Source organism: Ranitomeya imitator, chromosome 1 (assembly GCF_032444005.1).
Source record: "Ranitomeya imitator isolate aRanImi1 chromosome 1, aRanImi1.pri, whole genome shotgun sequence".
NCBI classification, from domain to species: Eukaryota; Metazoa; Chordata; class Amphibia; order Anura; family Dendrobatidae; genus Ranitomeya; species Ranitomeya imitator.
The window spans coordinates 232,528,987-232,547,103 of record NC_091282.1 but is presented as its reverse complement, the minus strand read 5'-3'; the positions used below and the strand labels follow the sequence as shown (position 1 = coordinate 232,547,103).

The window sequence follows — 18,117 nt, the reverse complement described above, 5'->3', positions numbered from 1 at the left end:
CCCTTCCTCCCCCTTTCCCAGCAGCCATTACACCATCCCTTTAACTTTAAATGATTACAATCCAACTCCCTTCTTCACCACCCATACCCCCTGAGTTGTCAATCACATGACTCTTTTCCAACTGACAGATAAGTAAACAAAATCAGACTCTTCCCACAGTTTCAGTCTCCTTTTCCTTTAAGCTTTTTAGCATTAATATCGATCCACTGGGTAGCTTCCTCCGGCTTCTGAAAAAAGTGAATTTTATCAAACGCCACCACCCTCAGTCTTGCTGGAAACATCATGGAGTACTGCACTCCCAGCTCCCTCAGCCGTCTCTTGATACCCGTGAACATCATCCGTTGTCTCTGCACCAGAGTAGAATAGTCTGGGTATATAGCAATCTTTTGGCCTTCAACTGTCAGATCCGTCATGTCTCTGGCCCTCCTCAGGATAATGTCTCTGTCTCTATAATTTAGAATTTTGGCGAGTATGGTACGGGGATTCGCTCCAGGGACAGGTAGTTTCGGTGGGACCCTATGCGCTCTTTCTACCGCGAACACTTTTGTTAGCGCCATATCTCCAAATGTTTCTAACAGCCAGTTTTCAATATACTCAGTTGGATTCCTCCCTTCAGCCTTTTCAGGGATGCCCACTATGCGAATATTATTTCTTCTGGACCTGTTCTCAAGGTCCTCATTTTTAGCAGCCAATTCAGCTATTGCTTGAGTGAACTTCTTCTCTGCTTTTTGCAACTGCACTAAATGATCTTCTGCAGTGCTCACTCTCTCCTCTACCTCCCCCACACGTTTGTCAATCTTCTGCATGGCTGCGTTTATCTGGGCTGTGTCCCCCTTAACCTCCTGTATCTGTAAGGTCAGAGACTGTTTACATGAAGAAACCAGCGCAAAAACGTCTCTTAAGGTAGGCTCAGCTTCTGGCGCCATTTCCTCGGGTCCCCCTTCTGCCACCGCCATTTTGCTCTCCTTTCTCCCCTGTTGTACCTCATGTTCTCCTGCTGGGCTCTCCTCCTCCTCCTCCTCCTCGGTATCAGCTCCGGCTCCCTCCTCTGCGGCTTCCGCTCTGGCAAACTGCTGGAGCTTTGCCGCTACCTCCATGCGGCGTTCTCCTTGTCCGCCTTCTCCCTTGTGTCGGCGCCATCTTGGATTGCGCCTGCATCCCCGGCTCCCGTGTCCTTCTGCCGTCTCCTGGTCATGTTCGCCGGTTCCAGCGCTACCACTCAGCACCGCCGGACTCTCCAAGTCTCCCCGCAGCCGGTAAGCCCCCTCAGGGACCGAACGGCAGCGGCTCTGCAGGATTATTGAATATACAGCAGCGGGAGCTCACAGCCGCACGTCCGTTCACATGGACTCTCAGGCCACGCCAAGCTGACTCTTCCTTCTGCTCAGATTGACCACTGCTTTTTCTCTATAGGCTTCTATTGTGTCCTGCCCATATTGTGAGTTATTCCCGGATATGTATTATTCCCTGCTTATTAGTTGTCTGCATAGATCTTGCTCTATTGATTTGCAACTAGAGTTAAGAAAAAAGGTTTGCAGGATCCTGCGCAGGAGCCAAGAGTCCGTGGTGCCAGACCAGAGACATGCGAACCTCCTCGCTGGCCTCTCCTGATTTGAAGACCAGGCCAACGCTTGTATTGTGTCGCAAAGGGCTTCCTAATCTCAAGACCCATCGGGGATGCCGATGGGTAGGAGGGGTACCCATGACTCTGGTGTGGCGGCCACAGACTACCGATGTGGGTGATGTTAATTATTTTGCTCACCACTCTTTGGCACCTAACCAACTACATTATGGGTGTGCAAATAAAACACTAAAGTGATAATGTAGGGCAGCACTGGAGCAATGCAGCATTCGAGAATTGGGTTCAATCCCACCAAGGACAACATCTGCAAGGAGTTTGTATGTTCTCCCCGTATTTCCTACAGATTCTCCAGTTTCCTCCAACTTTCCAAGGCCACACTGATAGGGAATTTAGATTGTGAGCACCAATGAGGACAGTGATTATGTCTGTAAAGGGCTGTGGAATTCATAAGTATAAATAAGTACTGTATAATAAGTAAATCATGTACAGAACTCAGTCTAGCTAGGGACGTATTTTATGTAGATTATTTATATAGAGACTATGAATCATAAAATCCCAATTTTAAAAAAGTTATTGTGTAATATGTAAAGAAAACAATAATGCAAAGATTTTGAAATCTCTTATAGCCATATTTTTTCACAACAAAATATAGAACACAGATCAGAGGAAACTCAGGCATTTAACATTTAATTTGAAAACATTTACTCATTAAAATATTGTTGGCAGCAACACATCTCAAAGTTGTATAAAACACCCATATATTAAAGGGAAAAGGTCACCTCATTTTTGAGCTATGAGCTGCGGCCACTGCCTTCCGGGGCTTATTTGCAGCATTCTGTATTGCTGTAGATAAGCCCCCGATCTAACCTGAAAAAGAAGAAAAACAAGTTATATTTTACTCACCCGGGGGTGGTCCAGTCCGATGGGTGTTGCAGGTACGGCGCCTCCCATCTTCATGCGATGTCGTCATCTTCCTTGCTTCGTGTCGTAGCTCCTGCGCAGGCAAACTGATCTGCCCTGTTGAGGGCAGAGCAAAGTACTGTAGTGCGCTGGGCCTCTCTGACCTTTCCCGGCGCCTGGACACTGCAGTACTGTGCTCTGCCCTCAACAGGGCAGATCAGTACGCCTGCGCAGGAGCTACGACACGAAGCAAGGAAGATGACGACATCGCATGAAGATGGGAGGCGCCGTACCTGCAACACCCATCGGACTGGACCACCCCCGGGTGAGTAAAATATAACTTGTTTTTCTTAACTTTCAGGTTAGATCGAGGGCTTATCTACAGCATTACAAAATGCTGTATTGTTGAGCCCTAACCACATTTGTAATTTGCTTTATTATAACATTTCTTACCATTATTTTGATCCTGCTAATCCCTATATCTGTAATTTTTTTTCCTTTAGTTCCTGGGAGGAAGGGGAGTCTCAAACAGGAGGATGGCCATGCTGTCACTTCTCTGCAGCTTCTATCACCCCACGTGTAACACTTAGTTATCAGAAGGCACTGCTACTGTCACTTATTACAGCTTTTGTCACCACCAATCCCAGATCATGTCCTGTATAAAGGGGTTGGTTGGGAAGTGACAATATCTTTTATCATGCTGTCATTGCTGTGGCTGCCCCCACATTTTTAGGCCTGCCACACACATCTTCAGTTTCCACAGACCGAGTTCCGGCCTCTTTCCCTTGAATGAGATGTCAGCGGGGGTCGGTGACAGAAGCAGGGTGAGTGACAGCAGTGCTGCTCCACAGCCTCTATCACCATTCTCAAGCAAGTTGGCGTCACAGGACAGCAAAAGAAGCTGGGTGATGACACCATTGGTGCTCCCTGATGACAGTTCGTTTGCGGGCGGTGTTAGAATATGTGGGCCGGCGTTGTCACTGACCCTACTTTTATCACTGCCTCCTGTTGACATTCGCTTCAGGGAGACATGCGGCAGTGACAGTAGTAGGAATTGTGGCTCCAACAGAAGTGTGGTGACTGCCATGGAAGATGAGGGCATAGAAGCTGCTTCTCCGTTACCTCCCTGAAACAGGACATCATTGTAGGGTGGCAGTGACAGAAGCTGTAGTACATGACAGCAGCACCCCCACTCCTTGACGTTCCGTTTCAGTGATAGAAGCTACAGAGCATTGACTGTAGAACAATGCTCCAATGACTTCTCCTGAAGTAAGACATCACAGGATGTAAAGAAAAAAAAAACAAACACCCCCCCCCCCCCCAAAAAAAAAAAAATATACATATAGGGAATGGCTGTGTGTGGTTAGAGCTTAAAGATGGATATTTTAAATGGCATTATTGATATTGGACAATCCCTTTTAAAATTCCAGAGCTTACGCTTTTCAGAAATTTCCTTATGTCTGGAACAGCTTGAGAAAAATTCAGTAATGGAACCAAAATGTCATCACATAGCCCTATAAATGGTCCGTTTTTTTGGAGAGCCCATTGGAGTGCTGTCTCTCTTTTTTTTTTTTTTTTTTTCTATTCTGTAAGCAGGATGTTTTAAAATGATTTCTCCCTGCTGCTGGACTATTGTCTTTTCTTATGCAAATTTGGTTCATCTGAGTCTATGATGTCCATGCATAAGGGTACCGTCACACAGTGGCATTTTGATCGCTACGATGGCACGATTTGTGACGTTCCAGCGATATATCCGTGACGTTCCAGCAATCTCGCAGTGTCTGACACGCTCCTGCGATCAGGGACCCCGCTGAGAATCGTACGTCGTTGCAGATCGTTTGAAACTTTCTTTCGTCGTCTAGTGTCCCGCTGTGGCGGCATGGTGTAACAAAGGTGTGCACGATATTGTATACGATGTGCGCATAGTAACCAACGGCTTCTACATCGCACATACGTCATGAAATTATCGCTCCAGCGTCGTACATTGCAAAGTGTGACAGCAGTCTACGACGCTGGAGCGATATTGTTACGATGCTGGAGCGTCACGGATCGTGCCATCGTAGCGATCAAAATGCCACTGTGTGACGGTACCCTAAGAGTTTCTAGTCCACAGAGATTAAGTGGTGAGTTGACTATTATTTCTTTTACATCATGTCCTCATGTGGAACAGAAACCTCTATCATATATGATGATGATGATAATTTCATGGCTCCTGGTACATAATTATAATGAAGATAAGTCCTCCTACTTGATTGTAAAACTACCGTAATCACAGTGCTATCCTAGTAGGCAGAGATGTAGATTGATAGGGGAGTATAGAAGGATAAAATGCAGGGTGATATCTAGCGAAAGTAAGTTCTCCATATATAAAATATGATAATCTGTAGGCATAGAAAAAAAATTGCTAGATTAATTGTTTAATAAATACTCCCCTTCCCTACCACTTGTTACAAGAAATAAAAATCTGAGCTACAGTTTTCTTTTAATCATTTTAATTGTAATTCACTTTCCCCAACCCCAGTTGACAAACGGTAGAGAAGGAATATCATTGTCATTGATGATCTCTGATAACCTACAGTTGTTTCTGTAAGCCTCTATTATATATGTGATTTTGTGCCTTTATTTTATAATTAGGTACCCTGCAGGAGTATCAGAAACGGATGAAAAAATTAGATCAGCAATATAAAGAGAGGCTGAGAAATGCTGGTAAGAACATGAAAGAATGAACGGGGATCTCCTTCATTTTCATGGGTTTTCCGTTATTGAATGTTTTGACATGTGCTAATGAGCGGTTCTTATGGCCAGTACACCCAATCACATGTGGAAGAATTGATGGGTATATGCTTCCATTTACATTATAACATTCATTATATGAATTAACTAGAGCTCTTATTTTTTCTTCTTCTGTACAGAATAGCACAGCATGTTATATTATTTTGTATAGCAATAAAATGCTTATGCCTAAAATGTAATACTATCGGAAAAAGTCTGTGGCAAACCAGTTGTGACCACATATTTCTTTACTGAAGGAATACAAATTTTCAGGAAACTTTTGAGATATTGTATAATAAATAGTATAGATTGAGGAGCGTCGAGTGCTGAAATCTAGCTTGCACCTTGTAGAAGCATTATCACCTATCCATCAGGTAGGTGATAATGTATAAAGCGTGGAATTCGACTGCTGGGAACCCCATCGATTGGGACACTCTCATTCCTGTAAATCAGTGCCCATACTAAACTGCAGCTCCCTCCTTTCTCTTATGGTGAGTGCTGCCCTTGTTTGTTTTTTGTTTTTTTTTCCCCACCAGCCCCATAGAGAAGGAATGGAGCGGCGCTCGATCATGGACACTGTCTAACCATTCTAACAGGGTTAAACATGACCCCTTCTGCCAATATATGGGGATCGCAGCAGTCATTCTGTGATCACTTATATTGTGGATAGGTGTTAACTTCCATTTACTGGACGACCCCTTTAACCCCTTTCTACCATTGGAAGTACTATTCCGTCCATGTGGGGTGGGCCCTACTTCCCATGGACGAAGTAGTACGTCCAGCGCGATCAGACTTGCTCACGAGGGGAGCGCGGCCGGGTGTCAGCTGACTATCGCAGCTGACATTCGGCACTATGTGCCAGGAGCGGTCGCCAGGTCAGATCCCCTGCTTTGATGTGGGCTGCGGCGGTGAGCCCACATCAAAGCCGCGACATGTAAGCTGTTTTGAACAGCTGACATGTGCGCGCAATAGCGGCAAGTGGAATCACGATCCACCCACCGCTATTAACTAGTTAAATGCCGCTGTCAAACGCTGACAGCGGCATTTAACTGCCGTGCGGCCGGAAATGCGCTCATCGCCGACCCCCGTCACATGATCGGGGGTCAGTGATGAGTCAGGATAGTAAACATAGAGGTCCTTGAGACCTCTATAGTTACTGATGCCGGTTTGCTGTGAGCGCCACCCTGTGGTCGGCGCTCATAGCAAGCCTGCAATTCAGCTACATAGCAGCGATCAGATGATCGCTGCTATGTAGCTGAGCTGAACGAGTTGTGCCAGCTTCTAGCCTCACATGGAGGCTGTTGAAGCATGGCTAAAGTAAAAAAAAAATGTTTAAAAAATATGAAATAAATAATAAAAAAAAAATATATAAAAGTTTAAATCACCCCCTTTCGCTCCATTCAAAATTAAAAAAAATAAAATAAATTAAACCTACACATATTTGGTATCGCCACGTTTAGAATCACCCGATCTATCAATATAAAAAAAAAAGGATTAAAAGGATTAACCTGATCACTAAACGGCTTAGCGAGAAAAAAAATTCGAAAAATAAATTACGTTTTTTTTGGTCTCTGCAACATTGCATTAAAATGCAATAACGGGCGATCAAAAGAACGTATCTGCACCAAAATGGTGTCACTAAAAACGTCAGCTCGGCACGGAAAAAATAAGCCCTCACCCGACCCCCAGATCACGAAGAATGGAGACACTACGGGTATCGGAAAACGGCACTTTTTTTTTTTTTTTTAAGCAAAGTTTGCAATATTTCTCACCACTTGTATGAAAAATAACCTAGAAATGTTTGGTGTCTATGAACTCGTAATGACCTGGAGAATCATAATGACAGGTCAGTTTTAGCATTTAGTGAACGTAGCAAAAAATCCAAACAAAAAACACGCATAAGATTGCACTTTTTTTGCAATTTCACCACACTTGGAATTTTTTTCCCATTTTCTAGTACATGTCATGGTAAAACCAATGATGTCGTTCAAAATACATCAGAGTACATCTCGTCCCGCAAAAAATAAGCCCTCACATGGCCATATTGATGGAAAAATAAAAAAGTTATGGCTCTGGGAAGGAGGGGAGTGAAAAACGAACACGGAAAAAACAGAAAATCCCAAGGTCATAAAGGGGTTAACCCCGGAACGCTGCGATCAAAAATGATCGCATCATTCCGGCGGCATAGGGAAGCATCGCATAGGGAGGGGGCTCCCTGCGTGCTTCCCTGAGACCCTCGGAGCAACGCGATGTGATCGCGTTGCTCCGAGGGTCTCCTACCTCCTCCCTGCAGGCCCTACCCTACCTCCTCCCTGCAAAATGGCCGCAGGGCTGCTTCCGGGTCCTGCACAAGCACTTGTGGCTTACAAGCGCCTGCTGTGCAAAGTGTCAGATCAGCGATCTGACACTATAGTATGATGTCCCTTCCCCCGGGGCAATGTAAAAAGTTAACAAAAAAAAAATATTTACATGTGTAAAAAAAAACCTAAATAAAGAAAAAAAAATGTGTTCCAATAAATACATTTCTTTATCTAAATAAGAAAATCAAAAAAATAAAAGTACACATATATTTAGTATCGCCGCGTCCGTAACGACCCGACCTATAAAACTGTCCCACTAGTTAACCCCTTCAGTAAACGCCGTCACAAAAAAAAGAGGCAAAAAACAATACTTTACTATCATACCGCCGAACAAAAAGTGGAATAACACGCGATAAAAAAAAAAAGGATATAAATATCCATGGTACCGCTGAAAACGTTATCTTCTCCTGCAAAAAATGAGCCGCCATACAGCATCATCAGCGAAAACATAAAAAAGTTATAGTCCTCAGAATAAAGCGATGCAAAAATAATTATTTTTTTCTATAAAATAGTTATCGTATGAAAGCAACAAAACATAAAAAAATGATATAAATGAGGTATCACTGTAATCATACTGACCCGAAGAATAAAACTGCTTTATCAATTTTACCAAACGCGGAACGGTATAAACGCCTCCCCCAAAGAAATTCATGAATAGCTGGTTTTTGGTCATTCTGCCTCACAAAAATCGGAATAAAAAGCGATCAAAAAGGTCACGTGCCCGAAAATGGTTCCAATAAAAACGTCAACTCGTCCCGCTAAAAGCAAGACCTCACATGACTCTGGACCAAAATATGGAAAAATTATAACTCTCAAAATGTGGAGACGCAAAAAGTATTTTTTGCAGTAAAAAGCGTCTTTTAGTGTGTGACAGCTACCAATCATTAAAGTCCGCTAAAAAAACCCCGCTATAAAAGTAAATCAAACCCCCCTTCATCACCCCCTTAGTTAGGGAAACATAATAAAATTAAAAAAAAAATGTATTTATTTCCATTTTCTCGTTAGGGTTGGGGCTAAAGTTAGGGTTTGGATTACATTTACGGTTGGGATTAGGGTTAGCGGTGTGTCAGGGTTAGGGGTGTGGTTAGGGTTACCGTTGGGATTAGGGTTAGGGGTGTGTTTCGATTAGGGTTTCAGTTAGAATTTGGGGGTTTCTACTGTTTAGGCACATCAGGGGCTCTCCAAACGCGACATGGCGTCCGATCTCAATTCCAGCCAGTTCTGCGTTGAAAAAGGGTTAGGGTTAGGGCTAAAACAGTGCTCCTTCCCTTCCGAGCTCTCCCGTGTGCCCAAATAGGGGTTTACCCCAACATATGGGGTATCGGCGTACTAAGGACAAATTGGACAACAACTTTTGCAGTCCAATTTTTCCTGATACCCTTGGGAAAATACAAAACTGGGGGCTAAAAACAATTTTTGTGGAAAAAAAAGGATTTTTTAATTTTCATGGCTCTGCGTTATTAACTGTAGTGAAGCACTTGGGGGTTCAAAGTTCTCAAAACACATCTAGATAAGTTCCTTGGGGGGGTCTAGTTTCCAAAATGGTGTCACTTGTGGGGGGTTTCTACTGTTTAGGTACATCAGGGGCTCTGCAAATGCAACGTGACACCTGCAGACCAGTCCATCTAAGTCTGCATTCCAAACTGCACTCCTTCCCTTCCGAGCTCTGCCATGCGCCCAAACGGTGGTTCCCCCCCACGTATGGGGTATCAGCGTACTCAGGACAAATTGGACAACAACTTTTGTAGTCCAATTTCTCCCGTTACCCTTGGTAAAATAAAACAATGTGATGTAGTCCCTAAAAAAAAAATGGTGTTGTAAAAATGAGAAATTGCTGGTCAACTTTTAACCCTTATAACTCCCTAACAGAAAAAAATTTTGTTTCCGAAATTGTGCTGATGTAAAGTAGACATGTGGGAAATGTTACTTATTAAGTATTTTGGGTGATAAATCTCTGTGATTTAAAGGCATAAAAATTAAAAGTTGGAAAATTGCGAAATTTTCGCCAAATTTCCGTTTTTTTTCACAAATAAACGCAGGTAATATCAAAGAAATTTTACCACTATCGTGAAGTACAATATGTCACGAGAAATCAATGTCAGGATCCGGTGAAGCATTCCAGAGTTATAACCTCATAAAGGGACAGTGGTCAGAATTGTAAAAATTGGCCTGGTCATTAACGTGCAAACCACCCTTGGGGGTAAAGGGGTTAACCATAGAGACAGAAGTGATAATTAACTGCTCTCCTGATCTTTGGAGAGGCTGCTTGTACTGACCACAGAAAGTATAGGTCTGTGCAAAGTTCGCCAGTCTCTGTAGGAGAGACTAATACAGGTGACCGGCCGCAGAGCTCCTTTGAGCAAGGTCTTCTGCTCTCACTTCAGTGATGGTGGAGTTGCATTGATCTAAATGACTGAGATTTCTCTATTACATGTCACATGAAATTAGAAAAGATCTTTATGGCTAAAATATGGCGTCAGAGTTGTACTTTCTTAGATGTACAGGATATACACTTTTTATACACTAGTACATTAGTCTATGCTTGGGATAATTGTCATTTCTAAACTGATTTTATTTTTATTTTTCTTCCAGAACTTTTCTTACAGCTAGAGGTAAGTGACATTCCTGGCTCTTAGTGTATCGCATGCATCATTCCTATTAATTATTTACAGCCGTGATTTATATTATCTTCCTAGACTGAGCAGGTAGAAAGAAACTACATCAAGGAGAAGAAAGCAGCAGTGAAAGAATTTGAAGATAAAAAGATTGAATTAAAGGAGAATTTGATCGCAGAATTAGAGGAAAAGAAGAAAATGATTGAAAATGAAAAATTAACAATGGAACTAACAGGAGGTAAGTTCTGTCAATGCACAAAGGGAATAAATCAAAAATTACCTTTTTATTTTTCTTAAAATCAACTTTTTTTTAAGAATTTTGCATGTCCTAAAATTTGACAATTTACACTTTAGGCTACTGAGCATTGTAAAAGAAGTTTGTCATCCCCAAAATACCAATAAAACTGCATAACCATTTATTATAGAGCAGGAAACTTTTTTCTTCCAGGGACCCTTTGTTTATTAATGCCATCATTCGGGGGCCGTACTATATTATCAATGTTAGGTGGTAGTGATGATTTTGTTACTCGGTACTGCTTCTCCACATTTGTGTCGGTCTGGAGCACAGTTGGCTCTTTGCAATGAATTTTGAAAAGAACTCGGAGCATTAAGTTGTACCGAACAGCAATGTATATTACACTGCAGGTCTCCTCACAGGGCGCAGTCACTGCTCGCGTTATATTTATAGAGCTCAAGCATTTGGGGGGCCTGCAGTATATACATCATGTAGGAGACACCGAAACTGCTCTATATACCTCACATAGAGGAGACATTGGGGTTGCAGCATATACATCACATGATACACAAGGTGCCCATACATGATGGGAGGGGCCCATACATGACGGGAGGGGCCCATGCATGACAGGAGGGGCTGGGGGACCCATACATGACAGGAGGGGCTGGGGGACCCATACATGACAGGAGGGGCTGGGGGACCCATACATGACAGGAGGGGCTGGGGGACCCATACATGACAGGAGGGGCTGGGGGACCCATACATGACAGGAGGGGCTGGGGGACCCATACATGACGGGGGGGCCCATACATGACGGGGGGGCCCATGCATGACAGGAGGGGCTGGGGGACCCATACATGACAGGAGGGGCTGGGGGACCCATACATGACAGGAGGGGCTGGGGAACCCATACATGACAGGAGGGGCGCCGGGGGAACCCATATATGACAAGGGGGGGCCGGGGGACCCATACATGACGGGGGGGCCCATACATGACGGGGGGGCCCCAAACATGACAGCAGGGGCCGGGGGACCCATTCATGACAGGAGGGGCCGGGGAACCCATTCATGACAGGAGGGGCCGGGGGACCCATTCATGACAGGAGGGGCCGGGGGACCCATTCATGACAGGAGGGGCCGGGGGGCTCATTCATGACAGGAGGGGCTGGGGGACCCATACATGACAGGGGGGCCAAAACATGACAGGAGGGTCCGTGGAGGGAGGGCGGAGAGGGAATATGCATGGCAGGAGGGTATGGGGTGGGGGGCATATATACATTACAGGAAGGAAGGGGGGCATATATACATTACATGTGGTCTTGGGAGGGGCATATATACATTACAGAAGGGTCCGGGGAGGGGCATGTATACATTAAAGGAGGGTCTAGGGAGTATAGGCGGGGCATGTATACATTACAGTAGAGTTCGGAGATGGATGGGGGGCATATATACATTACAAGCGGGTCCGGGGAGGGGCATGTATACATTACATGAGGGTCCGGGAAGGAGGTGGGGCATATATACACTGCTCAAAAAAATAAAGGGAAAACTAAAATCCCACATCCTAGATATCACTGAATAAAATATTCCAGTTGTAAATCTTTATTCATTACATAGTGGAATGTGGTGAGAACAATAAAACCTAAAAATGATCAACGTAAATCACAACTGCTATCCCACGGAGGTATGGAGTTGGAATGATGATCAAAATCAAAGTGGAAAATTAAGTTACAGGCTGATCCAACTTCAGTGGAAATGCCTCAAGTCAAGGAAATTATGCTCAGTAGCGTGTGTGGTCTCAAAGTGCCTGTATGACCTCCCTACAACACCTGGGCATGCTCCTGATGAGGCAGTGGATGGTCTCCTGAGGGATCTCTTCCCAGACCTGGACTAAAGCATCCACCAACTCCTGGACAGTCTGTGGTGCAACGTGACGTTGGTTGATGGTGCGAGACATGATGTCCCAGATGTGTTCAATTGGATTCAGGTCTGGGGAACGGGCGGGCCAGTCCATAGCTTCAATTCCTTCTTCTTACAGGAACTGCTGACACACTCCAGGCACATGAGGTCTGGCATTGTCCTGCATTAGGAGGAATCCAGGGCCAACCGCACCAGCATATGGTCTCACAAGGGGTCTGAGAATTTCATCTCTGTACCTAATGGCAGATGGCAGTCAGGCTACCTCTGGCGAGCACATAGAGGACTGTGCAGCCCTCCAAAGAAATGCCACCCCACACTGACCCACTGCCAAACCGGTCATGCTGAAGGATGTTGCAGACAGCAGATCGCTCTCCACGGCATCTCCAGACTTTGTCAGGTCTGTCACATGTGCTCAGTGTGAGCCTGCTTTCATCTGTGAAGAGCACAGGGCGCCAGTGGCGAATTTGCCAATCCTGGTGTTCTGTGGCAAATGCCAAGCGTCCTGCACAGTGTTGGGCTGTGAGCACAACCCCCATCGGGCACTCAGACCATCCTCATGGAGAAGGTTTCTAACAGTTTGTGCAGACACATGCATATTTGTGGCCTGCTGGAGGTCGTTTTGCAGGCTCTGGCAGTGCTCCTCCTGTTCCTCCTTGCACAAAGGCTGAGGTAGTGGTCCTGCTGCTGGGTTGTTGCCCTCCTACGGCCCCCTCCACATCTCCTGGTGTACTGGCCTGTCTCCTGGTAGCGCATCCAGCCTCTGGACACTACGCTGACAGACACAGCAAACCACCCTGCCACAGCTCACATTGATGTGCCATCCTGGATGAGCTGCACTACCTAAGCACAACCAACATTCAAAAGTGACCAAAACATCAGCCAGAAAGCATTGGTACTGAGATGTGGTCTGTGGTCCCCACCTGCAGATCCACTTCTTCATTGAGTGTGTCTTGATAATTGCCAATAATTTCCACCTGTTGTCTATTCCATTTGCACAAGAGCATGTGAAATTGATTGTCAAACATTGTTGCTTCCTAAGTGGACAGTTTGATTTCACAGAAGTTTGATTTACTTGGAGTTTTATATTCTGTTTAAGTGTTCCCTTTATTTTTTTGAGCAGTGCACATTACATGCAGTCGCGGGGACTCAAACATATTATTTGAGCACGCTGAAGACACTCGGTTAGCACACCTTATCTGAGCACGTTCACTCATCACTAATAGTCAGGAACCAGGTGTCACTGACACTTGTAGCATGGCACTGTGCTCCTCCTGTGTCGTGCAATTGCACTGATTTTAGAGAAATATCGCTCTTACAAGTGTAGCGCTGTTTTGCCACACGTATCCGCTTTATCTAGTTTGCATACGGCATCGTAGACTTCTTATAAAAAATGTATTTCTGTTGACAGATTCCATGGAAGTGAAACCTATTATGACTCGAAAATTACGACGACGACCAAATGACCCTGTACCAATTCCTGATAAAAGAAGGAAACCGGCTCCTGATATCCTTTACATGTGGAACTTTGTTGTAAAGTCTACATAAGTTAGATTAGTTCTTTGTGCTGGAATTGTCAACTGTTGTTATATCAAGCTTGGGGAAAAAAGCTGCCTAAATGCTTTGAAGTAAGCAGGGGCTTTAGAGTCACGAGTACAGCTTGAAACACAGGTTAAAATGAAAAAACTTAGTGAATTGACATCTCTTTTGGCAGGGAAATACTCCGTCACAAGCAAATTAATAAACTTCACTAATAAGATTATGAGACCAAAATCGACAAATATCCTCACATTATGTATTGTTGTGTTGCTCCACTAGCAGCCTGTAGGTGGAGCCAGCGCTACAGCAGCGCCCAAACTTCTTATAAGCCAATGATACAGGAAAGAAATATATCTTGGTACCATGTTAGCCAGTAGATAGAAAAATATTTAGAATTGAGAGTCCTCAGTGGTTGATACCTTTTAATGGCTAACTGAAAAGATGGTAACAAATTGCAAGCTTTCGAGACTACACAGGTCTCTTCATCAGGCAAATACTAAAACAAATTCTGAAGAATCACATATTTATGCACAACATAGTATAGAAAAAAAAGGGAAAAACCATGGATAAGCCAGGTGACATGAAGCAGAATTACCATGGGTGATAAACAGTTACGTCCATAAATATTGGGCCAATTCTTAGATAAGGATTGTTTTATTGTCCTGTGATTAGGGTCTCTGTTGTGATGACCCCACATGGTCTGAGGGGCAAGTTCCTTAGTTGATGTAAAAAGACATAAATCCGTGCGACACATTCATTCCTGCAGTGAGATTGTCAAAGGTCGTCATCAGTTTATATTCCCAGACTCTTCTGTCTCTCTGCGATTTGAAGCTACCTTTTAGCACAAGTCATTTCATGTCCATAATGTTATGATTTGAGAGACAGAAATGTATTGCCACAGGTAGATCCATTCTTTTTTTTCTCTTATTGTATGGCGATGAGAGTTCATCCTTGTTCTCAGTTTCTGCCCTGTCTCCCCCACATACAGACCCCCAGTTGGACATTTAGTACAAATAATTAGGTACACCACATTAGAAGTGATGCAGCTGAAAATACCTGGTATCTTGTAGTCCTGATGTGAATTGGGGATCTTTATCTTGTCCGTGGTCATTATAAATGGACAGGTTTCACATTTTTTCTGGTTGCAAGGAAAGGTACCTGCAGCTGCTTCTTAGATATGGGGGCTGCCTAAAACACAGTAGTGTGGGGTCTGGAAAAATGGATTGTAATCGGGCATCTTTTTGCAGTAAAGGTTGTAATTTCCGTGCAGCTCCCCTTAGCACCTCCAGATTTGGATTGTAAGTAACCGCTAGAGGCACCCGGTTATTTTCTTCTTTAGCTTTGTAATGTAGCAGGTGATTCCTTGATATTCTGGTGGCTCTTGTGATCTGGTTTTCAATTATTCTTGGATGGTAGCCCTGATTCAAAAAGGTCTTTCGGAGGCGACCAAGGTGTTCATCTCTATCCATTGTGTTGGAACATATACGATTGTATCTGATGGCTTGGCTGTAGACAATAGAGTTTTTTATGTGTTTTGGATAGAAACTGTCCCATTTAAGGAATGTTGGACGGTCGATTGGCTTCTGATACAGGGATGTCTCTATTTTAGTGTTCTGCAGCTTAAAGGGAAGGTGCCACCAGTTTTCTTGTATTTTGTTTTTTTGTGAAATTAAGCTTAAAATAGTAATTAAAATGTATTAATGCAATGTTTGCACTGTTTGCAAACATTTCGATATGAAAAATATTATATATTTTTCTACAAATATACATATTTACCACTAGGGGGAGCATTTTCCGTTTTAGACCTCAAGCAGCTATAGTAAGATTTAGCAGCTCTGCCCCAGGGATATTAGACCACCCAAAAGGGGAGGGAAATGGTGATGTCAGCAGTTACTGCTCCAACAGTAAGAATGAAGAGCAGCATCACAGGGCAGCACCATTTTGTGTGTGACTGCCCTGTGACCTGCTATCACCAGCAGTTACTGCATCAGAGTGACAGCTCTGCATGTATGCATGTAGCATGCATGTATGTAGCATGCATGTATGTAGCATGCATGTATGTAGCATGCATGTATGTAGCATGTATGTAGCATGCATGTATGCAGCATGCATGTATGCAGCATGCATGCAGCATGCATGTAGCATGCATGTATGCAGCATGCATGCAGCATGTATGTAGCATGTATGTAGCATGCATGTATGGAGTATATATGGAGTATTTTTTTTTTTTCATTCAACACATTAGCCGGATGATGGGACTATTACTGTCCCATAATTGGCTAATGTGTCAATCACTGTCATTGTAGCAGGCATCGTTCGATGGGACTTGTAGTCCCATCGGACGATGCTTGCACACACGCATAGAGACCCCCCCACGCCGCACAGAGACCCACGCCCCCACAGAGAGGGAGAGCGACACGGGGAGAGTGCAGTTTACCGGAGATCACTGGGATTGTGGGGAGGCGGAGACACAGCAGGAGAAGCACACAGCAGAGTGTGAGAGCAGAGGATGTCTGCCCAGAACCTGCAGTGCCTGGAGTACAGAGGAGCAGTCAGTGCTTCTGTCCTGCGATAGAGAGCAAGTGGAGCTCGGCACATAGCACTGGACTATAATAAAATGGCAGCTAGTCACACCTACAGCAGTGAGTTGTGCAGCCCACAGAGGCGTGCCCAGCTCACTGCTAATGCTGCTGCAATGTTACAGATAGGGTCCGAGCCGGTCTATTATCTCCTATGTCCATGGGGTGCCGTAATCTGACACTGATAGTGCCCTGCTACTGCTGCAAAACCAAGATGTCAGCCCCCAGTGCATTCTTTCTACTCATATAACACACGGAATCTGTTTTACATGCATTCAAATCTGGGTTATAACAGCATGTTATGCTACATTACGTTGATTAATTAATGATCTACAAACGCGGTACCTTCCCTTTAATGATGTGTCCAACAAGTTAATTTCAGTGCAGGAGTAGTTGAGTGTCAAGTTGATGGTAGGATGAAATTGATTAAACTGTTCATGGAACGTCTTTAGCTGTGGCTCAGATTCCATCCAGATGATTAAAATGTCATCAGTGTAGCAGTGGTACGCCAGAGGCCTGATGGGACATGAGGACAAAAAGTCGCTTTCAAGCTTGGCCATGAAAAGATTTGCATACTGTGGGGCCATTTTACTTCCCATTGCTGTGCCGGTCTCCTGTAGATAGATCTTCTTGTCAAACTCAAAGTAATTGTGGGTGAGGATGAATTTTATAAGTTTCACCACAGAATTTGCATCAGTCCCTGTGTTTTCCAGGAAGAATTTGCAGGCATTTAATCCATCCTTGTGTGGGATATTGGAGTACAAAGATTCCACATCCATGGTGACCAGGACGGTTCCTTCTGGTAGAGGACCTATTGCTGATAGTTTATTCAATAGGTCAGTTGTGTCCTAAATGAAGCTGGGTGTCTCCTTTACCAGTGGTTTAAGAATGCCCTCTACCCATCCAGATATCTGCTCAGTAAGGGGGCCCACACATGAGATAATTGGTCTTCTTGGATTTCCAGATTTGTGGATTTTGGGAAGCATGTTGAATGTCCCTGTTCTTGGACTTTCTGGTATCAGGTCATTGGTTCTTATGGAATGAATGTGTCGCACGGATTTATGTCTTTTTACATCAACTAAGGAACTTGCCCCTCAGACCATGTGGGGTCATCACAACAGAAACCCTAATCACAGGACAATAAAACAATCCTTATCTAAGAATTGGCCCAATATTTATGGACGTAACTGTTTATCACCCATGGTAATTCTGCGTCATGTCACCTGGCTTATCCATGGTTTTTCCCCTTTTTTTTTTTTTTTCTTCTATACTATGTTGTGCATAAATATGTGATTCTTCAGAATTTGTTTTAGTATTTGCCTGATGAAGAGACCTGTGTAGTTTCGAAAGCTTGCAATTTGTTACCATCTTTTCAGTTAGCCATTAAAAGGTATCAACCACTGAGGACTCTCAATTCTAAAATTTTTTTATAAGCCAGTGATATTTTACATCATAGATTGCAATATATAGTCTTCATCCTTTTGAAGGACATGGTTTTGAAATTGAGTACAAGCTGGTCACAGTCTATATTGGTAGAACTTACCGTTAAAGCGAACCTGTCACCAGGTTTTCCTTATATACTTATATAAACTAAATCTACCACCTAAATGTTGTCTGC

The 18,117-nt window shown here is 43.9% G+C and overlaps 1 protein-coding gene across 1 annotated transcript in view; it reads left to right on the top strand.

The window, feature by feature from the left end:
• The window catches only part of SUDS3 (SDS3 homolog, SIN3A corepressor complex component), a 69,253-nt gene that overhangs the window by 26,164 nt on the left and 24,972 nt on the right, over nucleotides 1-18,117 (top strand). Inside the window, exons 4-7 of the mRNA XM_069754495.1 lie at nucleotides 5,117-5,188; nucleotides 10,207-10,226; nucleotides 10,311-10,467; nucleotides 13,793-13,888. Coding sequence (XP_069610596.1) covers nucleotides 5,117-5,188; nucleotides 10,207-10,226; nucleotides 10,311-10,467; nucleotides 13,793-13,888 — 345 coding nt within the window. The remainder of the gene's footprint in view (nucleotides 1-5,116; nucleotides 5,189-10,206; nucleotides 10,227-10,310; nucleotides 10,468-13,792; nucleotides 13,889-18,117) is intronic.